This window comes from Carassius gibelio, chromosome B5 (genome assembly GCF_023724105.1).
Source record: "Carassius gibelio isolate Cgi1373 ecotype wild population from Czech Republic chromosome B5, carGib1.2-hapl.c, whole genome shotgun sequence".
In the NCBI taxonomy this organism is placed as follows: Eukaryota; Metazoa; Chordata; class Actinopteri; order Cypriniformes; family Cyprinidae; genus Carassius; species Carassius gibelio.
Window position 1 is genome coordinate 17,631,990 of NC_068400.1, and position 27,573 is coordinate 17,659,562.

Consider the following 27,573-nt stretch of genomic DNA (forward strand, 5'->3'; position numbering starts at 1 on the left):
GCACACAAAGCGTAATATGTGACTCATTTGTGTCATGATTGCCATGACAACGGAAAAGCGTTCTCATGCGGCATTTCATTTAAACTGAAACAGAGTATGAAACCAAACCAAAGCTAAATGCTAAACATTTAACCTTTACCTCGCATGCTGTGGTGGAAATACAAATATTATCTATCATATCTCATATAGGGGCGCTTCAGCGGAATACCACGTGACATGAGCGTTACGTCGCGGGGATTAAATCGCTGACGAAAGCAACGCCAGTAGCGCTCGTGTAATAATGAAGCGCGAGCAGCAGTTCTGAAGGACAGCAGTGACCGTTCGCGTCTGTCATTGACATCAGGCGCTTCGGTTTGCTTGGCGAAACAAACGTCGAAAAACACCGCGACATCCGCAGATGAAATGCACCTACCTTCAGCGCCCCATTTTCTCCTTCTAGACCTCAAAGTCCTTCGCCGGTAATGTAACAGGAAGAACGGGTACTGATGTGACACATCGGATCTATCTATTGAGTGAACGCGCTTTCACATTTATCCGCTTTATCGCATAATGATGAGCTTTTTTGATGTCTGCGAAACTATCTGAACACGAATATATTTATCAGTGAGTTTGGTTTCCAGCGGTGCCAATAACATTCCCTGTCTACATACCACCAGTTCTATTCAGTCGGTCTTGAACGAGGAAACTGGGTAAGAAATAGACTGATGCAAACACTATTATTATAATAGAGCACAAGTGCAAACACGCTTAGTGCTTGCACAGGTATGACTGATAATTCGTACATAATTAAAAAATATAATAGCCTATGTGTTATGTTATTATTATTACAGCTGTGGTTATATACATTTAGATTGGACCCATGTGCTGTGTCTTTGCTTCAGTGGTGTTAAACTGATACTCAATTGTTTATATATTTTCAATCTGGGTTTTATTTATTGTTATCATTTATATTGTATGTATAAACGTGTGACATTAAATCAATATGTGTTAGGTGTGTGTTTGAAAAAGAGGAACGCATGTGCATTTGTGTAACTGTGGCTTTATTCTTCGCAGACAGCCTTTCAATGTAATTAGCATTATCAGATTTCCAGTGGTTCAAAAGCTTCTTCATTCGTCCTCTAATAAGAAACACACAGACACAGAAGTAGGTCATAATGCAACATTATTGTAAGGTGACCTTCAGCAATTTCTCAGTCTCTAACCTCAAGTGTATAACTATGATTCAAAAGTATTAGAATATTTACGTTGCATATATAAAACCACTCATAAAACAACAGTGCACCATGTTAACTAATTTGCAGTGATTTTAATTGTACTTTACCATGGACAACACAATAAGTACAGTTCACTCAGTTGCTATGAAGGGACTGAATCACACCCACTCCTACAAATGTCTAATTTTTTAAGCTTCTTTATCTATTCTTATGCATTTACGTTTTCAACACTCAGCACATCTGTATGCTTAAAAAGCATCAATCTATCTGTCTCTCTGTCTCCCCATCTATTTATATATAAACACATATTTCAGTGCAAACACAATGATTCACTGTAAAATTTTTGCACGCATCCACTGATGTGGGTGTATATGTGTGTATGCATATTCGTGTTCGTGAATACATACACAGTGACTCATTGCGTTCAGGGTCATTGCTAGGTGGAGTCTATATTTTAGTCTCTTTTCTTTTTCCTGCTGGTCACATGCTTTGCGTTATTCCGCACTGATAAGCAAATACCTCTAGACGTGTGCTTGACTGTAACAATCTTGTCAATATAGTGAAAGCCGGTCAGGCAGGCAGGGCAGAGCACAGCGAGGCGAAGAGCATGTCAACTGTGCAGAAACACAGTAGACAGATGACTCTCTGTAAATAGTTGAAATTGGGTTGTTGGCTATTTGTCTCAATATTTAATTTGCCTATAGCTTCAGCCTAATGGCTTTGGATAATGGTGTTTGTATTGTTGAAAGCGATACTGGAGGGAACAGAATTGGAACTTTAGCAAAACAAATTGACACATTATGGCTTATATAAAACACCCCAGTTTTATGCAGAGGCCCAACGTGAGCAACATATCCAATTTGGTGAAAATGCTGATATTTATATGACCAAGAAGTTAGATGAAATTCTAATAGCTTGTGGTGTAACTTAATGAGATCTTTATACCACACTTCTGACATAAAATGCACAATATATCAGTTGTATGAATCAATAATTTGTCCTAAAAAGATGATATTTAAATGCTTATTTTGATTATCAAAATATTTAATGCAGTGCAACGATGATTGAGAGATTCTTCAACAGCTTATTCATATTTGATACACATATTTGAACATGACTTTTGAATACAATAGGTTTTTCAGGTTTTGCTTATGCTGATAATCATACATTGGTGTTTTTCACTTCTAGTACACAGCAGTCACTTATCCATTTAACATAACATAACTGTCATATATTTACACGTACGGATTAAAAAAAAAGTATTGCTTGAATGCACTGTAAGTCACTTTGGATAAAAGCATCTGTCAACATAAATGTAAATAAGTATTTCAATGGATATACTGTTTCTGGTATTTGCATCACAACAACATCAAGAAGAGTTTTGAAATGATTGACTCAACTGTAAGTAGTGTTTCCTGTGGGTAGGGAACTTTCACAGCTGTGTCTGGTGTCTAGTCTAGTTTTTTGTCCAGCCTGCCAGCTGTCATTTCAGAGAGAGTCATTTCAAACTAGAATAGACTCCCCTCAAGCTAGAGATGAAACCCATCACCTTGGAAGAGCTTCTCAGTGTTTAACTCTTCAGCTATCATGCCGACCAATCAAATTTTAACCAAGTTTTTTGTCTAGGTTTTTACAGTGTAATCATATACAGAATATTGTACTTTAATAATAAAAAAGCATAAGTTTTTGCACAGTAATGCAGAAAATAAGAATAAAAACTTGATTCTAATATTGGTCACAGTATTTATGTTGAAGACTTTTTCAAAGGCAAAAATCTAAGATTATGCAACCCAGTGTTATTACAACCCAAAACTGCACGTTGTTTTGGTGAGTTCCTGTTTTAACTTAAAACAAACCCAAAGCATTACAGAGATTTAACCTGTTAAATACAGCTGAACTAAACTAGGTGTCCAATATAACTGTAATTAAAACAGAAGTGATGGGTGGCCTTACTTTTGTGTAATTATGCATAATTTCTTGTTATTATAATAGTAAGTACATGTAACATATAACAAGGAGACCTTAAATAAAGTGTCATCTTAATTTATTTGATATGTTCTAAATTCTTCCATTACAAATATGTACTTACAAATATAAATAATGCATGACATTTCAATAGAAATTACATTAAAATACACTTGAACCGTATTTCAAAGACAATGAAATTATGAAATTAAATTTTACAATTTCATTTAGATGTACTTAAGTCCAACTTTGGTAAAATTCAGTGCATTTTCATTTATTTGTGATTAAAATGCAGTTCAAGTGTTTTAAACATTAAAATCAGTTTGCACTTAACTATATTATTTCTGTAGCAACTACTCTTTTTAAAAGTATGCTAAAGTGTGCTTCTTTTAACAAGGTGTTCCTGTTTACATCATTTCATTCAAACCATTTTGCATTTGGAAATAAATGGGAGCAGTATATGAATGTTATACGAGCAGCCTTTATTTTGTCATGCCATGTTTGTTTTTAAATACCTCATTGTGATTTTATCAGGAGTTTTACCAAGGAGAAATTGAAAATATAGTTAACAAGTGAACGTAGTTGAAATGCACATGCTGATTGATCCACCAGTGTGCTTCATTTTACTAGATAAGGATGGAACCAGAGCAACATATTCAAAGTCAGTGCAAGACTAATGATATGGCTTCATCTGGACAACCAAAAGGAGCAGCAGATACATCCCCATCGTCCACATCTTCTCCTGCCCCTTCTACACCACCGATGGCTCCAGCCAGGCCTCGTCGGCCCCAGAGGAGCTCGCGGGTGGAAGGATCTATTGACGTATCAGAGCCCAAGCCTCCAGAATCTCCTAAACCGCAGCAGCTGAGCAACGAGGCTGAACCAACCAGCCCCAACAGCTCCAATCACCCCTCAGATCCTCAGGCTAAACTCAGTGTTGATCACGGACCTCCAAGTTTGGCTGGACAGAAGCTTTCAGGACATACTGCAGTGTCTCGGAGCCACATTGCAATGAGGGCCGCCTCACTTCCTCAGGCCCCATCATACAGACCACCACCTACTGATCCTGTCTTTCACCCGCAGAGGGCCCTGTCTGTCGCTGGGACCGCCGACACTCAGTCGCAGGTGGTGGAGGATTTCAGGTACAATTTTAAAAGAACACTCCACTTTTTTTGAAAATAGGCTAATTTTCCAACTCCTCTAGAGTTAAACAGTTGAGTTTTGCCGTTTTTTTAAACCATTCAGCCGATCTCCGGGTCTGATGGTAGCACTTTTAGCTTACTTTAGCTTAGATCATTGAATCTGATTAGACAATTAGCATCTCGCTCAAAAATGACAACTGTTCTTTGTGTACTAAGATTGACGGAAAATGAAAAGTTCAGATTTTCTAGGCCGATATGGCTGGGAACTATACTCTCATTCTCGCATAATAATCAAGGAACTTTGCTGCTGTACCATGGGTGCAGCAAGTGCAGTGATATTACGCAGCACCAGAAAATAGTCCCCAGTTAGTTGGTGTAGTCGCAGTCGAGCGGAAACCTCCCGCTCTCTCTCGTGAAGCCAACAAGGAAGTGACTAAAACTGCAATTCATCAACTGCCGAATTAATGCGAATTATCTTGAATTTTGAATTTGCTTAAATAGCCTGTTTATTTTCTTTTGCAAATGTGGACCCTGAATGAATAAAATATAAATTTCTGTTTAAATGTTTGGGGTTGGGAAGATTCTTTTTATGTTTTTGAAATCTTTTACTTACAACACATCTTCACTTTCACTTCTGGTCAATTTATTACATTTTTGCTCAATAAAAGTATTGATTTCCTGTACTTATAAAAAATGAAAAAACTTTTCAATTTGAGAAAGCAAAAAAGAAAAAAAGAAAAAAAAAGCAAAAAGAAAAGAAAAGGATCTGCTAGTGCAGGGGTTTCCAAACTTTTCCATTCAACAACCCACCTAGACAAGTAATCTATTTCACCACCCACCAAGATACTTGAGAAAAAAAACATTTGATATTACTTTAAGCCTAATCTGAATTAAGTATGATGACAGAAATTAAGTATTTAAGAAAAAAACAAGTTTTATCGCAGAAAATGAAATCATGGTCCTTCCATGTGTTTAAACACTAGTGTCTAAACACTTTTTTTTAGAAAAGCATAAGAAGCAAAGCAGAACTATTTAAAACAGTTTGGAGATACAAATAAAGAAAAAAAGAAAAAATAAATAAAGATGTGTCTCATTTTAAATAAACACTAAAAAACGAGATGACAAATTCACTTCAGTCAGAAATTTACTTTTGTAATGTTTAAATAAATGTTCAGCAATATCTTCAAAAGATTGTTGAACTTTGGCACATTTTTCTCTTTGTAGAGATGATATGTCAAGGAAATATTGCAAAATTGTATACATTTTGTTATGTGGAAATGTTTAATCTTGTAGTGTTACAATTAACCCTGCATTTGTGCCCTGTACATGTAAAATGCTTAGTACAGACCGTTACCAGTGATCAGTGTTGGGAAGTAACTAGTTACATGTAACGGCGTTACGTAATTTAATTACAAAATAAATGTAACAGTAATCAGTTACAGTTACTAAGAAAAAATGAGTAATTAAATTACAGTTACTTATGAAAATTGTAATGATTACAAAGAGGATTACATTTGAATATTTACACACATCCACATACAGCTTATTTCTTTCCCAAATTGCACTAAGACATGTGTCCCATAATCCGTAGAATTCAGTCATAAAAATGGAATTCAGCCTATAACGCGGAAGAAATATGCCACATTTTGGATGAATGAATCAAAAGTAGGTCAGTACACTTGAATAAAAACGCGATATGGTCTGGTGTCTGTGAATATTAAGCCGCAAAAAGACTGAATATGAATCCTGCACGTTCTGCGTTTCTGTGGAAATCAGGCGCTGACTGGACTTTGGGAGAACCGGGACTATTCCCGGTGGCCCGGCAGACGATTTGGCCCTCTACTTTGATATTGTTATTGTATAATTGCAGGCCGAATATACTAAAGCGATTATTTCCGAATCCGCCATTCGATAATTAAATCTCTAATAAATCATGAATCGGTTATTTGTGACTGGCCATGGTTGGTCTCGCGCGCTCTCTGCGCCTCCGCTGAACGGTTTGGATCAGACTCCGGAGTAATCAATGCGAGAGAGAGAGACCAGAGTGAACTGTGTAGCGCACAGCTGGAGCAGAGAAGCGACACTTCTGTTCAGGGTTTCAGGTGCAGGGCAGTTTCATCTGTAAATATGCTAATGTAGTTTTGTCTTTGTTTAATTAGTCAAGTAGCAGCAGCAGCACATTGCTCACATTCACTCAAAATACTGTATAAACGACGTCATTATTATCTATTGTAATGTTACAGTAGTAATATAGCAGACAAATCATCATATTTCCTTAGGAAAATTAATGTAGCCTATGGTATACTAACCGTGGTTTAACATGGAATTTGTTGTAAAAATAATTACAAGTGGTAATTCATTTGCCAAAAAAACAAAACAAAATACACCTACAACATGGTAAAAGTCAAATAAAAATATTCAGTATTAAAGTCATGAGAGAGATGGATGGATAATGGAAGTGAAGGTGCAGTTCAGGAGAGAACTCTTAATTATGTTGCATGTCCCCCAACCTAAGGATTCACATTTTTCATGTCAGGTCCATAAAAAAAAAATAGGGTTGTCCATGTTTCAGAATGGGTTGTGGGTGTATGAGTGTGAGATTTCCTAGCCTATTTTTTTATTTTTATTTTGAGAAACTATCATCATATCATATACAAAGAGACAGCAGTGTTTCAAAAAGACACCAATGTTTCAGGAGTTTAGTACACAAAATAGGACACATGCTTATTAGATAACCGTATTTGAGTTGATGTATATGCTTTTATTTTTTTTATTAACTATTTTTCCCCAAACCATTGTTAGATGCAGTTAGATGCCTGTAGTTATGCAAAGATTTGGTTTCAAAAACAGTATCTATAAACTATTTCTTTTGATTTTAAATCTGCATTGAACTTCATATCAATCTCATTGAAGTAAAAGGCAGTACTAAAGTCTGATTGTGTGTTGGATGTGTTCAAATGGGATCATCTTAATTCAAGTGATGAAGGATGGTGAAAGTCTGACAGTGTTGAGCACTACTTTAAGGTTAAACCTGCATGGTGTAAATGTTTGAAAATGATTAACAGTTGCAAATAAGCATTCATTAGAAATTTATAAAAGTAATCAAAAAGTACTCAAAAGTAATTAGTTACATTACTTTTTTAAAGTAATTAAAAAAGTTACACTACTATTACATTTTAAACAGGGTAACTTGTAATCTGTAACCTATTACATTTCCAAAGTAACCTTCCCAACACTGCCAGTGATTGACCGATATAGTTTTTTTGACAGCCGATGCCGATAACAATGTCTTAATAGCCGATATAATTTTCTTTTTTATTAGTATTAATATTTAAGGAATTTGAAATAATTTGACAATGGATTGAAAAATAAATTTATAAAATAAACATATTTATACTTTAGATGACAAGTTATTTTTCACAAAAAAAAAAAAAATATATAATAAAAATATAATTAAAAAGGAAGTAAACACTGTAACCAACAGTGCACTCAGTATTCTGGGAAGTTTGTGTGCATTGGGAATCATTTTCAAATAAAGCAAGGGTAAAGGCCTTTGCACACTGAGTCCGAAATTTGCATGCGAAAGTTTCATACGTCAAAAAAAACATTCGACCTCACGTTATGTCAATCACGCTTGCACACTGCCTCTGAAACTCTCGTACGTCCAAAAAAATTTGGAACAGGTTCGATTTTCTGCGTTTTTACGCTATTCACGCACACTTGGCATGCCCTTAAAAGTGTAAACAAAGACTATAGAATTATATATAATATAAAGAGACTTTGGTGTAAACAAGAAGTTGGTTGCTAGTCATTGGCAGGTTCAACAATGAGCATGATGGCGAGGGAAAGCAAAAACGTCTTTGTGTGGACAGAGGTTGAGGTGGAATTATGACTCCAAGTAGCCAATGATTACAAGGCGGCCATGGCAGCTGAAAATGTTGATTGGGAGTCATGTCAAAACAAAAAAAGTGACATACTCTACAGAGACATGATACGGTTACATGGTCGTCAAGGATACGCAGAGATCATGTGGGCAGCCATTTTGGTTCATTTACAATGAAACGGAACCCCAGAGTTTTCAAACTAAAACGGATTCAGCAGCATTTTCAAAAGTCTCCGTTTTCGAACGTGGAAAACGCCAAAGTAGTGTAAAGGATAGGCGTAACCATTATGGCAAAAGTTATGTATGTTTAAACGAAAATGCACTAGTGTAAATGGGGCCTTATTCTCTTAATTTTTAAACATAAACATGCCATTTACTGTACATATAGTAGAAAATGATGCAAAATACTTATTCATTTTAATACAAATTAATAAAGTTAAGTCACCTTCATATATATATTTATATATATACATATATATATGTATATATATGTATATATGTATTATATATATATATATATATATATATATATATATATATATATATATATATATATGTATGTATGTATGTATGTATGTATGTATGTATGTATGTATGTATATATATATATATATATATATATATATATATATATATATATATATATATATATATATATATATATATATATATATATATATATATATATATATATATAATGCTTCATACAATAGGCCAACAGCATTACAGTTTTAAACTGATGATTTGTGTGTCGATAATGCTGGAGGTTAATTAAACAGTTAATCTTTCAGTTAAAGGGGCATTTTTCAAATAAAGGGGTACGTTTGTTCTGATCTTAATACTGCTGGATGAGTGAGTTGATCAGGTCTCACACACACTGTGGTAGTGCAAGTTTAGAGCACTGACACCTTTCACTAGCCTGTGCTGCAGGCTGATCTTGTGTATGATATAAATAATCTCGGTAATACGTCATGAGGCTAAGTGCAAGTTGTCAATTTCTTAACATAATAATAAGCTGTGAGGTCAGAGATAGAGGCAAGATTACATTTGAAGCACTTATACACTCTCACATATAACCCATCCTCATGCCATCCAAGTTTTAAATGAGTTTGTTTATTCATCAGAACAGATTTAGTGAAATGTAGCATTCCATCACTTGCTTAGCAATGGACCCTCTCCAGTGAATGGGTGCCATCAGAATGAGTCCAAACAGCTGATAAAAAAAATTATCCACAAGTATTCCACACGAATCCAGTCCATCTTAAGATCTGTGAAGTGAAACGCTGATTGTTTGTGTGAGGAAAAATAAACATATTAACTATTGCGTTTGGCCAAAATGGGAGTCCATAATAACGCTTCCTCAAGTTTAAAAAAAGACAACATCCCCTTTTGTCATCTCGCATCTTAACAAGCCATATGATCACTTATAAACATTGCTTGATCTTTGCATATTTCTCTTCTTATTTAGAGTGTGTGACTTTTTTTTCACGGTAGAAAGCAATATTATGTATATAGTGGACCCACAGTTTAGATGGAAGCAAAAATGTCGTAATGATTTATTTGTTTCTTTCAAATACTCAGCTTTTCACTTCACATATGTTAATCGATGGACCAGAGTCATGTGTATTCCTTGTGGATTATTGTGTTGTTTTTATCAGCTGTTTGAACATTCTGTCGGCACCCATTTACTACAGAGGATCCACTGGTGAGCAAGTGATGTAATGCTATATTTCTCCAAATCTCTTCTGATGAAGATACAAACTCATCTACATCTTGGATGCCCTGAGGTTGAGTACATTCTCTTTTTTGGGGTGATTGATTCTTTTGAAAGTGTTGTATAATTTAAATTTCCTCTCTCTTTAATATAAAGGTTGATACTAAATAATGGAGGGATGTTTGTGGAATTCTTGAAAAATATACTGAATATTTATATATTCCTAGCATTGTCTGGGTCTTCATTGAGATGATTTACTAACACATTTAATGTGACACGACAAAACGAGGTTGCTTTTGCAAGTGCGCAGTGTTGTATGTAATTGTCCTGATGATGTTGCTCCTTTTTCTATTTCTTTAATTTGTTTATTCACTAATGTAAATTTTTTTTTGTAAATTGAAAAGCTGAGTTATAGGTTATCTGTCAGTGTCAACAGTCACAGCTTTGTTATATCACAGTCCCACCTAAAGATATTCAGCTGTGTATTACAGAAGAAAACACTCACATTCACCTTATAATACAGTTGCATAATAATGCTGTTGGATGTGGTGTCTAGTAGAGACTTGGTGACTGTCAGTATGTGAACATGTGTAATCTCTAATGTCTCTTTCTGCCAAAAGGGTGCACATTATCACATGGAACGTGGGCTCAGCCATGCCTCCTGACGACATCACTTCATTACTGGGGCTGAATGTTGGTGATGGGAACACAGACATGTATATTATAGGGTGAGATTTCCATTGAGAGCTGCTGCTTTTCTAAATGAAAGATGCTCAGCATGAAACAAGTGATCACAGATGCATACTTGGAAATGTTCCTACTGAAATGTTTAGTTTTTTTTACTGTAACAACCATTCAGTCCTTTCACAAGGACTGATTTTAGTTGAATATCACAGGGTTGAAGATTGGTGTTTAAACAGAGAATAAATCATATTTTCTTGCACCCTGTCTCAGCTTACAGGAAGTGAACTCAATGATCAACAAACGACTGAAAGATGTTCTTTTCACTGACCAGTGGAGCGAGGTCTTCATGGACGCTCTCAGCCCCTTTGGATATGTACTGGTCAGTAATGTTCCCTTTAAACACACACACACACACACACACACACACACACAGTCATTAGAGCTTCAGGGGTCACATTATGTAACAGTGACTGAGTAGCTGAGGATGAAAATCTCTTTGCTGGTCTTGCGACTCATGTTTCTATTTTCCATCAGTTAGACTCCTCCTCATTTTATCTGGCTTTATTTTCTGTGTGGAAAAATAATCCCCCATGAAAACAATGTTGCATACTATTATTATTCCATGCTATATATAGTGGTTCCACACTAAAGTATGTACTACAGGGTAGTCAGTAGGCTAGTGTTCTGAACATCTCTTTCTGGAAGGGTGATAAAAATCAACATTTATACATTTTTAAAGTTTTGATTCCAATATTTATACTTTATTCCAGGGTTATTGACTGGTGTATCTGTGTGTATCGGTCTGTAGGTCACTTCTCAGAGGATGCAGGGAATGCTGCTACTGGTCTTCGCCAAGTACTTTCACCTGCCGTTCCTGAGAGGCATTCAAACACAGACCACTCGCACCGGCCTTGGCGGGATCTGGGTACGTTATCTGCGCTTAGACCTTTTCACGGCCGTTTGTCTGGATGCAATCTCCTATTTCCCTTTCTGATGTAAATGTGCGGTTATTTGGTGGAAGCCACATTTCTGCATCTGAATGTTTCTCAGCTGATATATCTACCAATTTATTTTATCCCCGTGTGCGGAAAGGTTACAGGAAGCTGTTAACGAGGTTCTGTCAAGTATGTCATGCTGTGCGTTACTGAAATATTAATAATGTGCTGAACAGCTAATGAATATAAAATGATTCCGTCATAATGATAAACTCACCTCTCGCAGCGAGAACTACAGTGTCAAATTCTATAACAAAGTTAATGATTGAAGTACCATTGAAGTCACATTCATCTGAATTCATAGAGCATGAACGAGCATAAGCAGTCTCTAAAAGGTTTGATGAAAACTGCAGGATACTTAAAGCTGCAAAAACAGCCTAAATATATAAAATGTATTAGTGTTTTTGATGCATCAATGTCTTGTAATGCACCTTATGATGCATTGCATGATCTCACAAATAATTGTAAGCTATAATGCATTATAACTGCTGCACCTTTAAAAAGTGTAATGTATTAAAAGAGATGGAAAATAACCCATTTGAAATGTCAAGCAAGGATTATGCAAATATTACAATACATTTTAACTTTGGCTGCAGTTATTAATGAAAATATATAATGCATTGTAATGTGCATAATGAATACCTTTATAATCCATAATATGTAAAAGTGTTATTGCAGATAGTTTAATTTAAAGCAGGTATTAAGTAATAATTGAATTAAATAAATTTCTTTCCTGTAAATTAACCCAGACGCTTACATGTAATCACATATAAAAATGTTTAAATACATTTGAGTCAGTAAAAAAATATCAAACCAAGGGGTTAAAAATAAACAACACACACACACTCATCAAGCAAAACAATTCACACAAGTCTAAGTTAGGAAGAATGTCCAAATTCTTTTCAGGACCTCTATATACAATTTAATACTGTAAATACTTAAAAAGGCAAATAATATAAAGATTGTACATTTCAGCAATTAAAATAGTTGGTAAAATAATATATCTGACAAATGCTATGCTTTGACATTTTGACATTCACTCAGTTTGTCTCATAATTCAGCACAGCAACAGTTTCATCAGAGGCCTGTTCTAATGACTGATTGCCATGGTTACCACACCTGTTCCACATTATGATTAATTAGTTACTATTTCAGTTCTGCTCGCCTCAGTCAAGTTTTACCTGCAGTTTTTACTGAAAAGATCTACAAAAAAATCTGCACCTCCACCAAACCTTGTGTGTATTTTTATTATATAGATTGGCCTTCAGTTTCTAAAAAGACTGCAGGACTTTAAACATATTTTACAATATACAATTCTACAGCATTTTGCATATACAGTATATAACAAATCATTGTAAAAGTAGGAGCATAAATTGCTTGTGTTCAATTGAAAGTGTGGTGACCAGTGTATCATCTATAACACTTTAGAATAAGGAACACATATTCACTGTTTTCGCTGAAAATAATTCATAATTGTATGCTTATTAATAGGTAGTAAGGTAGTGGAGAAGTAAATTAGATATGGAGTAGGAGCAAGGGATCAAAAATATGGTTATTGCAGAATAAGGCATTTTTATGTGCTTTATTTTAACAGCCAAAATTATTTAGAAAAACAGAGCATGACATGAAAACATGAATCAATGTGGACACTTTGTAGGTGATCAACCATGATGATCAGGACCTTGTGAAAAAAGTCTAGAAAAATGAACTGATCTGTGACCCTCTTGCTCTGCAGGGGAATAAAGGAGGCGTCAGCGCTCGCATGAACGTGTTTGGCCATTCAATCTGTTTCTTGAACTGTCATCTGCCTGCACACATGGAGAACACAGACCAGCGCATGGAGGACTTTGAAAGCATCCTGCAGCAGCAGCAGTTTGAAGGACAAGCAGCTACAGGGGTCCTGGATCATGAGTAAGACACGCACACACACACACTCACACACATGCGTGCAGTACTATTAAAGTATAAACACATTATTGTTATTTCTGCAACTACATTTCATTTGCATCAGGACCTTAAGAAAGAAAGTATGCCAAAATCATTTGCACAATTATTAGAGGTCATATTTTGTTCCTCACCAACAGATGGTGCCGTTGTACTATAATTCCCCCCAGGAAAGAATTTCTCAACTGTTTTTGTTTCTGGTCCCAGATTTTATATTGGACCTAAAATTTAGACCAAACTTGTTTTTCATGCAAAATAAAAATAAAACAACATGTATCTACAATAATATTTTCTTGTACATTGTTCAGTGCTGTTTATACTTTTCCTGTCACGCAATCTGTCCATGATGACATATGCATCATTTGACTTGCTTCTACAGGAGACTGATTCATTTTCTACAAAAAATAATATGGTTTGATCACAAGTCAAAAATAAAGAAATTGGGAATTTTATATTCCTGTAAATTAGTGGTCAATTTGTGTCTTATTGGTGTGTTATTATACCACCTGCTTACGCTCTAATGATGGTTTGATTTACTTTTATTCAGCAAATTGTACAAATGGATTTTAATTCAACAAGTTGTAAGCTTGTTTTGTTTACCATAAGATTGGGATAGTAGAGTTTGTTATGTGACCCGCTGCCCAGTGTGACACAATCCATGATGGAAGTTCATTAAATTAACCTTATGACCTTATATTGTAAACTGTATGATGTGACTCGTGGACAAATGTTTACAGTGTGGTTTTCTGGTTTGGAGACCTGAACTTTCGAATCGAGGACCTGGAAATGCAAGTTGTGAAATCAGCCATTGATAATAATAAACTGTCCACTTTATGGGAAAAGGACCAGGTGAGTCCCTCTAAATCAAATGGTCAAAGACCATATTTCCACTGATAACATTATGTCAATATTATGAAAACATGAAATGACATTGAAGTCAGAGGGACATTCAAGGCATTTAAGTGCCCTTTAGTTTAGGTCATGATGTTGACAAAACAATGCAATATAAATATGTTTGTTAAATCTGTATATTTCCCAGTGCTATTATTATTAATATTGACACTAATTGTAGTGTTGTCCTCTTTGATTCTTGTCTCTCTGCATCTTTCAGCTGAACATGGCTAAAGGCAGTGAGACTGTGCTGGAAGGCTTCCACGAGGGGCCGCTTAAATTCACTCCTACGTACAAGTTTGATGTGGGTACAGACATGTATGATACCAGGTAAAAAAACAAAAAAACATGTAGATCCATACATTCTTCATTTGAAATCATGCTTCTAAACAGATTCAGATGGACTAAAAAGAGTTAAGGACTTGTAATGGACATTTTTCTTTTCTAAGAATTGTGAGATAAAAGCTTTGAGTTATAATTTAAAATGCTGAGAAGAAACAAAAAGTCAGCTCACAATTCTGACATTTTCTTATAATCATGCAGTTCTGACTTTGTAACTTTTCAACACATGCAATTCTGAGAATAAGTTAGAATTACAAGACATACTGTAAAATCACAATTGCTAGAAAATAAGTAATAATTGTAAGATATAAAGTCGCAGTTACATTTTTTATTTAGTGACGGAAACAAGATTCCATAGTTTTCTTTCAAAGTGTGCAAGTAATATTCAATATTCCATCATATAAGCAAATATATGCTGCTATTCCTGCAGTTCCCTTTCAGTCGGTCACGTTCAATGTTACGATGGGATCTCGCCCGAGAGCCCAATCACCTTCGAGTGGTACAAAACGAGCCAATTGTACACAAAGTACCTTGGTCAGTGGGATTTGCATCGCGAGCTCCGCCCCGCAGAGCGGGTATATAAGGAGCAACTCGGAGCCGAGCACAACGCTTGCTGCAATCACCGGAGTGTTACAAGCAAGAGCTGGTGTTGGTGTGTGACGGCGCGATTCAGCGGTTCGTCTGGGTTACTGCGTCAGCTCCCGCGTTCCCCTGAGCGCTTCAACACCTCTGAAAGAGCAAATTTCTTTCACAAAGGAATACGGGCCGATTTTCGTCTTTTTAAAGATATCATTTCGCCCATGTGTTTTTGGATCGCTGTGTCACGTGTCTGGGCTTCCAGCACGCTGAGACTGCATTCGTGGATGGATCAGGTTCTCATTGCGGGGACATGACCATCTCGGCGTTGAGATCGAGACTCGATTACCTTAAAAGGTATAGAGTCCACTCTGCCACACCCTGTTCTAACTCTTGTTCTCTTAAGAGGGCTACTTTGGCTGGTGGCCAGGGTGATCTGAGGGTTACTGTGTGGGCTTCCCCGACGAGCTAACCTCCTCGGGCCACATCCCCCTCACATACGCCGCAGCTGGTTGAGTTTTCGGATGAGTTTGCTCATTTGGGGCTCGCAAAGAGGACCGTATGTCGATCGCCGCATCACAAGGCGGGCTTGAGTCCTCGGGAGATGAGGGTTCAGCTGCGTTGCCTCCCTCAGGAGTGTCAGCGTTGTCTGAGTCCGATCCCGAGCTGACGGCCGTGCTTTCCCGGGCAGCGGAGAACATCGGGCTTGAGTGGAATCCTCCGCCCTGTCCCGAGCACTTGATGCTAGATGATTGGTTCCTGGGGGCTGCTCATGCAGATTGCCAGAACCCACCTCTGGTTCCTTTCTTCTCGGAAGTGCACCAGGAAGTAACCAGTTCATTAGCACCTTTAACTGCTAGAAACCGTTCTGGTTCTTCCTCCGTGGCCAAGGGGTATGCTGGGATTCCCCCAGTGGAGCATTCTGTTGCGATGCAACTGTGTCCACAGAGCGCCTCCGCTTGGTGTGATGGTCCCAAGCTGCCCTCCAATGCCTGTAAGTTCTCATCCAAGCTTGTGGCCAAGGCTTACAGAGCTGCGGGCCAGGCCGCTTCTGCCCTGCATGCCATGGCCTCACTTCAGGTCTATCAGGCCAAACTGCTCTGGCAGCTGCACGAGGGCAGTGCTGACCCAGGGGTTTTGCAGGAGGTGGGCACTGCTACCGACCTCGCTCTCTGGGCAACGAAGGTCACTGCGCGCTCCTTGGGTCAGGTGATGTCCACTTTGGGTGGTCCAGGAGCGCCACCTATGGCTTAACCTGACAGACATGAGGTAGTCTGATTGGGCTCAGCTCCTCAACTCCAGGATGGCCTCTTCGGCGACGCGGTAGAGAGCTTTGCCCAGTAGTTCTCTGCCGCCCAGAAGCAGTCTGAGGCCATCCTACACATCCTGCCCTGATGGCCCACTGCTGCTTCCACCCCGCCGCCCGCACAGCCACCTCAGCCTGCTCGTCGCCGAGGGCGCCCCCCTGCGGCCTCCTCCACTCCCGCTCGGCCACAGCAGCAGCCTTCACCCCGGCCGCAGCGAGGAGATGGCCGCAGAAGGGTGGTGCAACTCATCTCTGCCCCTAAGCCTGCCAAACGCCAGGCCAAGCGGCGTTCCTGAGACGGGCGACCCGGAGTTGGAGATGTCAGCTCATCAGGAGATGGTAGCAGCACCACTCCTTTCCCCGGAGGAGGGTCGGGGGAGAATCCTTTGTTCTCGTTTTCTCTTTGTTCCGCCACTGGCCCTACAGCCGGTGGTACCCAAACCTTCACTAAAAGAGCTGTTTCCTCTACCTCCGGGTCCCAAGAGGCCACAAACGACAGTTGGCGACGTGCTTCCTCGCTGCTCTCGTTCCCCTCTCCCATTGCCAGTATCCATGCAAAGCCGGCTCAAGAACTCTTCGCCTTCTCACACCCTCTTTGCTACTTGGAGTCAGACGAGTGCCCACACTCTGCCCCTCCTAAGGGACGCTATGCCTCCCAAGCCGGGGCTGTCTACTCCACCACGCTGCCCCACTGTGGGTATGCCTGTAGTCCCCTTGACCCCGCTGGTTCGGTTCCTGGGAGCCTGGCTAGAGCTCCCCAGGCCTTCCCACTGGCTCATCCGGACGCTTAGGCTCGGCTACGCGATTCAGTTCGCCCGGCATCCCCCCAGGTTTCGGGGTGTCCAGGCGACGATGATGGGCAAAGTGGCCCCTGTCATGTGCGTTGAGGTCATGACCCTGCTGGCAAAGGGCGCGATAGAGCTGGTCCCTCCATCCGACATGAAGTCCGGCTTTTACAGCTCTTACTTCATAGTACCCAAGAAGACAGGTGGGATACGGCTAATCCTGGACTTGCGTGCCTTGAACCGAGCTCTGCACAGACTCCCATTCAAGATGCTAACGCCCAAGTGCATGATCGAATGCATTCGTCCGATGGATTGGTTTGCAGCGATCGACCTGAAGGACGCGTACTTTCATGTCTCCATTCTTTCTCGACACAGACCGTTTCTTCGATTTGCTTTTGGGGGGCAGGAATATCAGAACAAGGTTCTCCCATTCGGGTTGGCCCTGTCTCCCCGCGTCTTTACGAAGGTCGCGGAGGAAGCCCTTGCTCCTCTCAGGGAACAAGGTGTCCGTATCCTCAACTACCTCGATGACTGGCTGATTCTAGCTCACTCTCGATAGTGGTTGTGCGAGCACAGGCATCTGGTGCTCAGACACCTCGCCCGACTGGGTCTATAGGTAAACTCTTTTCTCAGTATGGAAATAGACTCAGTCACCATGTTCGCGCAGCTTACTAACGAGTGCGCGCAGTCACTGCTTAATTGCCTGAGACAATTCGAGGGCAAGAGAGCAGTTCCACTGAAACGGTTTCAGAGGCTCCTGGGGCATATGACGTCCGCGGCGGCAGTCATACCGCTCGGGCTACTCCATATGAGACCGCTTCAGCACTGGCTTCACGACCGAGTCCCGGGATGGGCATGGCAACAGGGCACGATCCTGCCGCTAATACTTCACCCCGTGGTTGGACCCCTCGTTTCTACGGGCCGGTGTGCCCCTAGAACCGGTGTCCAGACATGTTGTTGTGTCAACAGATGCCTCTGGAACGGGCTGGGGTGCCATGTGCAACGGGCATGCTGCGTCGGGCTCCTGGACAGGACCCCGACTTCAGTGGCATGTCAATTGCCTCGAGTTGCTAGCAGTACATCTTGCTCTGCACCGTTTCAGGGCCCTGCTGAAGGACAAGCATGTTCTGGTCCATACGGACAACACTGCGACCGTAGCGTACAACATCTGTCAGGGTGGTCTACGCTCGCTCGCTCGCCATCTCCTCTTGTGGAGTCACAAGCATCTGAGGTCACTTCATGCCAGAAAATTCCCACTGCCAGTTGTTTTACTCCCTGACCGAGGGCACCCTCGGCATGGACGCCTATGCTTTGAAGTGGAACATCTTCAGCACTTGGTGTTCTTCACGGCATGAGGACCCCTGGAAATGTCCGATTGGGTCAGTGCTTTCCTTTCTTCAGGAGGGGTTGGAACGAAGGCTGTCTCCTTCCACCCTCAAGGTCTATGTGGCCGCCATTTCGGCTCACCATGACCCTGTTGAAGGTAAGTCTCTTGGGAGGCACGATCTGATCATCAGGTTCCTGAGAGGAGCAGGGAGGCTCAATCCGCCTCGCCCTCAGCAAGTACCCTCTTTGGACCTCACAGTGGTTCTATCAGCACTGCAGAGAGCTCCCTTCAAACCCTTGCTCTCAGTAGAGCTAAAGTTTTTATCTTTGAAAACTGTGCTCCTGACGGCTTTGGCCTCAGTAAAGAGGTTCAGGGACCTGCAGGCATTTTCAGTTGACGAAGCGTGCCTGGAATTTGGGCCAGCTAACGTTTACGTTATCTTGAGACCCCAGCCTGGGTACGTGCCCAAAGTTCCCACCACTCCTTTTAGGGATCAGGTGGTGAACTTGCAAGCGCTGCCCCTGGAGGAGGCAGACCCAGCCATGGCGCTCCTCTGTCCAGTACGTGTGCTCCGCACCTATGTGGACAGAACTCGGTGCCTTAGGACCTCAGACCAGATCTTTGTCTGTTACGGAGGCCAGCAAAGGGAAAGGCTGTCTCCAAGCAGAGGTTATCCCACTGGATAGTGGATGCTATTGTCCTAGCTTATCAGGCTCAAGACCTGCCATGCCCCCTAGGGGTGAGAGCTCACTCAACTAGGAGCGTAGCTTCCTCCAGGGGGCTGGCGCATGGCGCCTCGCTAGCAGACATCTGTAGAGCTGCGGGCTGGGGGACACCTAACACATTTGCAAGATTTTATAATCTCTGTGTAGAGCCCATGTCCTCCCGGGTACTCGCCCCTTCGGGCCAGTAAGGACCTGCTCTGTGTCAATCCGCTTGCTGCACCATTCCACTCCGCGGACTCCGCGCTATTCCCCTCAGGTGAATCTCTCAGTCAGAACCCTGGGTTCCTCCAGCACTGTTGATATCCAACACTTGCGTACATGCCCTTTGGTCAGCCCTGTTTGGGACTAGGTGCCTCAATGTGTTGTGGTTCCCCTTTTCTGGGTAATCCCACGTGTCTATGTCCACAGTAAGTCTCTCTGCAGCATGTGTCATCCCTTGGCAAGCCCCTTGCCAGCTCTGTCGTTGAAACTTCCACCCTGCGGGCTGGGTACCTCAGAGTTTTTATGTATCACCACCTTGGTAGATACCTGCCTTCTGTAAGTCCTCCCACGGGCAGGCAACCTGCTAGCATACGTCCAGCTGGAATATGCTACCCAGTGTATTCTGTGTGAGCTATAGGCCCTCACTCGTGCTGGCCTCACGACAGGGTTCTATCACTCACACGGGTCGCTGGAAGACAGCCATGTGGCGTTTTTTAAGGGACCCCATCATAACGTCGAACGTGACCGACTGAAAGGGAACGTCTTGGTTACGTATGTAACCCTCGTTCTCTGAAGGAGGGAACGGAGACGTTACGTCCCCTTGCCAGATCGCTGTTCTGCTGAATGGCCGGGTCACTGGCTCGGCTCCTCAGCGAAGACTTGAATGCGAGTTGCTCCCGTTGCTCCTTATATACCCTCTCTGCGGGGCGGAGCTCGCGATGCAAATCCCGCAGACCAAGGTACTTTGTGTACCATTGGCTCGTTTTGTACCACTCGAAGGTGATTGGGCTCTCGGGCGAGATCCCATCATAACGTCTCTGTTCCCTCCTTCAGGGAACGAGGGTTACATATGTAACCAAGACGTTCTGTAGTATTTAGTTCCTGCAGTGCTACTGTTATTATTGCATTGCTATTTAAGTGAATCTTTATCTTTCTCAGTGGTAAAAAGCGTAAGCCAGCATGGACTGATCGTATTCTTTGGAGGTTGAGGCCGTTGGCTCAGGTCAGCAACAGCATGTCAAAGCGCAGCTCCTTGTCAGGTCTAACCAGCGGAACTCGTGTGTCACAACATTTTTACCGAAGTCACATGGAGTACACCGTCAGTGACCACAAGCCTGTCTCCTCTATTTTCACTCTGCAGGTAAGCATGCTAACATGGCTCTAGTTATAATGACAAATTCCTTTTTTTGGGTAATATGAAATATTGAGAGATTGAGTGCGGTATATTTGGCACACTATCAGGTCAAGTTGTAAATGAGTTTGTATCTTCATAGAAACAGATTTGAAGAAATGTAGCATTTCATCATTTGCATAGAAGTCCAAACAACATGACTCCACATGACTCCAGTCCTTCAATTAACATGTTCTGAAGCCTAATGCTGTGTGTTTGTAAGAAACAAATCCATCATTAAAATATTTAAAACTGTTGCTTCTAGCTAAAATACAAGTCCTCTAAACATATTATTGCTTACTCCAGTGAGAAACTGATCTTGTCTGAATCAGGAGAGAAATATGCAGTCCCAACAGTTCTAAACAAATATGTGGGTGTGTCTTGATGTGAGAGGACAACAGATGGTGAACTTTATTACCGAAGGAAGCATTATTATGGATTTTGGACCTTTATTTTAGCCATAAGCATTGGTTTGAAGTTAAAAACATCTTGATAATGGATTAGATTCTTACAAACATGCAGCTTTTCACTTCACAAGATAATTGATGGACTGGCATCGTGTATATTACTTGTGGATTATTGTGATGTTTTTATCAACTGACTCTTGTTCTGACGGCACCTATTCACTGCAGAGGATCATCTGTTGAGCAAGATTTTTTCAAACCTATTCCAGTTAGGATAAAAACTACATCTTGCATGGCCTGAGGGTGATTACTTTTTTTTTTTTGAGAAGTAATCCCTTAATGCCAAGCTACACATTGAAAACTTTTATGAAAGTACTGTACTAGGTCGCTGTTTCTCCTGTCATGAATGTATACACTTAGTGAGAGTAACTTTAATGCCAATGTTTTCTGTGCAATGTGTTCAACATGTGATGGTTCTTTTAGTTCCCATATAGGGTGGACATGCCTTTAGTAACACTCTTTGTAGAGGATGAATGGAGAGAGATATCTGATGCAGTGGCCAAATTCACCACGGCACCCAACTTTGGTCGAAGCTCTTGGGACTGGATTGGGCTTTACAAGGTTATTTCAATCATTTCAACAGTTCTGAGCATTTAGATATGAGAGTAAGATGGTAAATATAATGTGGTACAAATAACATTTTTGTCACCTGATTTGTGTTTTTAAGTACAAAAATGTATTTTCACAGGTTGGGTTTAAACACCATAAAGACTATGTGAGTTATGTTTGGGCTAAGCAGGAAGAGTCTGATTTCTTGAGACAGGAGCACCAAGTAAGTGCAAATCCTACATCCATTTAGCTGCAAGAAAAAGACATTTACTTGTGTTTATTAAGTCACATATTGAAGCTTGTTAGTTTTAGAGTTTTTGATTTGGAACTTTCAGGTGATTTTTCCCGAGGAAGAATTGCCAAAGGATTCTGGGGACTTCATACTGGGATATTATAGCAACAATATGAGCTCCATTGTGGGCGTCACCGAGCCATTCCAGGTAATCTCAATCTCTCAACTCTTATTCTTAAATTATAGACTACTAAATGTATTTTTGTTGTTTGAAATAAAGCTGAAATAAAATAAAATATAAATAATTGATTAAAAAAATTTAAAGTTAAAAGACTTGAAAAAAAATTGTAAATATTACTTTTGGAACTAACTGAAATAAAATAAGATTTAGGCCGTAAGCACAATCTTTTATTGTTGTTGTTTCTAATTGTTAGTAATATTTTAAGATGAACACTTACTAGACTAAAGCAATTAAGGTTTACTTGATTTTCCATGCATCATTTAAAAAAAAAAAATAGTTAAAATGTATAAAATGTGATCCATCAGGCTTTGTATTGCATTGTATTATATGTTTTTCATTTAAATAATACATATTTGCTTTAAATGTTTTGCATTCAATAAAAATCTCGGTAAGACATTATTGAGAGAGATAAAGTGACAACTGATATTTATGTATTTATGCAAGTACTTTGATCTTATTGGTTTACATTATAAACTATTCAAATTTCATCTGACTTTTTGTCCATATAGATATCAACAGGTGAACCAATTGTATATTTTTGCTGTTTTTCCTCCTCACGTATGAGCTCCATATTCTTTTACAGCAACATTTATTTATAAAGTACATTTAAACACAATATAAATTGATCCAAAGCCTGATGTTACAAAAATTATGCATTTTATATGACATTTTGAGATTAAAAAAAAAAAATATATATATATATATATATATATATATATATATTACCTAATGTTCAATAAATGGTAGATTTAAAAAAAAAAGTTTTTATATTAAAATATTTAATCTTTTATATTAATGGTAGAATATCTATTATTTTATATGGCTCAAAGTATTAAAATTGCTAAAACTAAAATAAATAAATAAATAATGCTAAATAGAAATATTAGACAAAAATTACTAAAATGTAAACTAAAATTAATATGAAAACTAAAAAGATTAAAATAAATGCTTATTCAAAATACAAGTTGTACAATGTACTATACCATTACAAATAAAATTAAGCTTTGAAAATGTTTCTTGTCTTTTAATATCATTTCAGATTCAACTGCCAGCATCCGCCGCAGCTGGTCTGAGTCCGTCTGACAGCTCTGACTTCACATCTGATGACGAGGTGAAGAAGAGCGACTCCTGTGACTCCAGCCCTGAGACCGAAGAGAAGCAGAGCAGCAGCTGGAGCTCCAGACGAGCTGAAGGGAAGACAGCAAACCCCAAACAACCGCACTCCAAAGACACCTCTGCACATTCCAGCTCCAGCAGGCCGGCCGGTGACCCCGTCGCCACGGATGACAGCTCTAACTCAGGAAAAGATGCAACCAAGAAGGAGGAACCTTAACTAAGCACAGCACCTTCTCTAGAGAAAGATATCAGCTTGAGGTTTCTGCTGGGTCTGTGATGTCGTTGTACATTTACTGTCCTGTGATGTTGTTTGGAGATGTTGTCTTACATGTTGCAGGGCAGAGACAAGCGTTTAGTGTGTGGCTCTCTCCAGCAAACACAAGAGGGCAGACTAAATTGTTTGTGACTGTTCTATGTAGTCATTCTATTCATATTCTTCTTCTCCTATTTATTTCTAACTGCACAAGACTAAATCAGAAACACTCAGAAACAATCTTAGATATACATGCACAATAATATGTGATCCATGGATTTGGTTTTCCAGGATCAACCAGGGTTTACTGCACAACAGAACACAATTCTGGTTCTTATTGGATATACTGAAGCAGATCCTCTTAAGTTTTCCAGTGCTCTTTTCCAAATTCTAGTTGAGCTGCTTATCTAGGCATCATTAGCTATGTTTCCACCCAAAGTTGTGAATTGAATTTATGCACAAAATTGAAATATTGCCATAAACTTTTATAAATAAAGCACCGTTTCCATCCAGCGAGATGAAGAGTACAAAGTCGTATTTTCCTGAAAACTGGTGCTACATATCACTAAGAAAAGGTAATTTTCCTCTGAAAGAAGTCACTGTGGGTCTTTTTTGTAAAATAAATTACGTAAGGCTCAGAGCACACAGACAAAATGCAATAAACACAGTCCTGGAATCCTGCATTTGGAGGCGGATGCCTGCTGTTTGGAAATGCAGAAAGTTCTGTAAGGTTATCATACTGAACCACTTTGGCTCAAGCTTTTAAAAATGACACATTTCAGATGCTGTGCAACAAGATCGGTCCACTGGTTGCACTAAGTCACATGACTTTTTAGATGCACATCATGGATTTTTTTCATAGATTATGTGCATTTTTTCTTATCAGATAAAAATGTATCTGCCTCAATTGATTGCATACATTTTTTTGCATCTTTGTGCATCTTGCCATTTCCATCATGTGTTTTTTTTTACGCAGTACCCCAAAATGTGCATATAAATAGGTGGATGGAAACATAGCTATTGACACGCACCAGACTCCCAGACTTGATGCTGTCTGCTAAAATATCTTGTTTTGTCAGAGCATCTTACCCCTCAAGGATTGGGCAAACCCAGACTGCACTGTGAGAATACTTGTAAATATTAATCAATTCAGAAAAGTTTGAGTAAAACAGCTCTGTCTCAGTGACTATTTCAGGCAATATTTATGTGTGCTACGTAATTTGCTACATCAGAATAACCCCAGACTTTGTCTTGTAAGGAGTCTGGTTTCTCACGGGAAGTGACTTAAAAGACTTACATTTCATTTAGGACGCTGCCTTGTAAGATAGATAGCAGAGAGCGAGGCAGTTCCTTAGGACTTTACAGTGTCCTGCCATAGAGGATCTCGAGAATACCCTGCTGAAGGTGACATGCTGTCATCAGCACCTTATTAAGCCAGGGAAAGGTTTATTATAACAATACACATGCTCTGAAAATGCATATTTAGTCTCCTCAGGTTCTTGAAAGGCAGACACACATAAAGGGATGACTCTTGGCTAACGCGGCACTCGGTAAAGTACAGTTTGTATATTATTCATGTCCGTTCCCATATTATCCAACTTTTAGCATTTAAAGTATTGTAGGACAATGATGAAGTCTATTGCTCTCAAAGTTGTGACTGCTGTGCTGTCATGTTCCTGTGGTTAATGTTCTCAAAAATAATTTCAAAGTAATGTCCTTTGACCTGCTAGTTTAAAGTCAACATGAAATGCTGTTCACAAAAACAATGGAAAACAAGTGTAGTTGAATGCAAATATGTGTTTTGTTTGAATGGCACCTTAAGGTTCATTCATAACTTTTTATTACTCTTAAATGGAAGAATATGAAGAAAAACATTTTTTTTTAATGTAATTTTGACCAGTGACTCCTGTGCTGTAAGGGCCTGTTCACAAAAAATGTTTTTTTGCACTTACAAACACTGGGCAGTAGAATGAAAAAAGCTCACTTTTAACTCGAGTATTGCATTTTGTGCTGTGCATGCTGTGTCATGCGTATGATGTTGCAAAAGTCATGATGGCAAAGGTCAAAAAAGTACTTACAGTGCAAAATGCACTTGACATACATGAACAATTTTTAGCTGGAATGCTATATTTTTAGAATGCCACGTCATGTGTGAGACACTATAAAAGATGCAAGCACAAACAAACAAAAACAAAAATATTTTTTAAATAATAATTATGGAAAAGATGAGCAGTGGAATGCAAAAAAGAGTTTTGTGTAAACAGCTTGTTAAGATGCAGTCATACTCATTTTTTAGTACACTTTCATGGAAGAATACGAAGACAGACATTTTTTAAATGTAATGCTTAGCAGCGGATCCTGCGCTATAAAGGCTGGTTGACACAGAATGAGTTGCATTTTTAGAATGACATGTCATGTGAGACACTGCAAAAGATGCGAGCACAAGAGTAACAGACATCCATGTAGGCTAACATAAGAAAAAAAATGAAAAAGAATTGGCAGTGGGATGAAAAAATTAGTTTTGTGTAAATGGCCCATTATGATACTTTCCCACAAACGTATTATTACAATCTGATGGAAGAATACAAAGGAAAACATTTTTTTACATGTCGCATTCACCAGTGACTTACGCGCTGTAAGGGCCAGTTCACAAAGAGCATTTTTCTGTTTTATAAAACACTGGAATGAAAAAACGCAGAGACATCAATAACTTTTAACTTGAATGCTATGTGTTTGGAATGCTGAATTTTGTGAAATCCTGCAAAAGAAGCAAGATTCAAGTGCAATGGTCAGAAATGTAAGACTAGTGCAAGTTTATGTAGAAAAAAATTACAAAAGAAGTGCAGTGGAATGCAAAAAGCATCTTGTGTCAACAGCCCCTTAAGGTGTTTAAATCGCTGCTAGAGTTTGCTAAAATAGGCATTCCTGTATTATCCGACTGTAACAGACAGCACAATATCACATTGCTGCGTATTTGCATAAAGTTAAACTCTGCTCAACTTTATCGCATTGACAGCGTTTTCACCAAATGATTTCCAGTTGTTTTCGTCAGTGCAAATCAATGTCAGGGAACACACAATCCAGAATTGTGCAAACAGCATCGATTTTGATTTCATGTTGACTTTAAACGATGATTGCATGGTTTCTAGCTGATCTTTAGTCTGATTTGTGACAAGTATTGTATCATGACTGTACTGTACATGTGGTAGGAATCCTAGCATATGTGTTGTTTAGGGCTTTCTAGGATTTATCCTACATGGTAAGATCTCTGGTCTCCTCTTCATCTCTTCTCCTTTCTCTGTATTTCCTCTCCTCTCTCATTCCTCATCTTGTCTTTTTTGTCTCCAGTTCGACCCCTCCAGGGTCCTGGTATCTGTTTTGACGTCGTCTACAGGGCTCTACTAAGTGCTCCGATATCGTAATCTATTGGATTAGTAGTTCGTAACCCATAGAAATTTTGTACCATGACTACTTAGCCTTAGGACACGTGGCGTGCTGTCTCACTGTTTACATGGTTAGCTGAGTGAGAGTATAAGCGTCAGTGTATATGTCTGTGCATGGACGTGTCATGGATATTTACAGTATTGTGCTGTTGCCACCTTAAAATATTGTAGAGGTGTTGAGAAGTCACACTTCTAGATGGAATAGAGAAAATGTGGACGATGGAAGACATTAAATAGTTGTTTTATATTCTGATCTTTAAAGTTTGCTGTTAGAATATCTTTGGAAATCACAATCTGGCATTCTGGAACAAGATACTTTTTACTAGAAATACTGCAATTTAAATATGGAAGCATATGGGTAGCATTATTCAATTTGGGATGTAATATGCAAAATGACAATGCAATATGTA

The 27,573-nt window shown here is 39.4% G+C and overlaps 1 protein-coding gene across 1 annotated transcript; it reads left to right on the plus strand.

Annotated features, from left to right (window-relative positions):
* Positions 1-259: 259 nt before the first annotated feature.
* Positions 260-27,573, plus strand: inpp5jb (inositol polyphosphate-5-phosphatase Jb). The gene is made up of 13 exons (XM_052556781.1): positions 260-689; positions 3,810-4,321; positions 10,539-10,646; positions 10,873-10,981; positions 11,411-11,527; positions 13,333-13,508; positions 14,279-14,390; positions 14,653-14,762; positions 20,634-20,835; positions 21,753-21,890; positions 22,018-22,101; positions 22,214-22,318; positions 23,391-27,573. The coding sequence occupies exons 2-13, from the start codon at positions 3,816-3,818 to the stop codon at positions 23,682-23,684; spliced, it is 2,061 nt and encodes a 686-aa protein (XP_052412741.1). The 5' UTR covers positions 260-689; positions 3,810-3,815; the 3' UTR covers positions 23,685-27,573.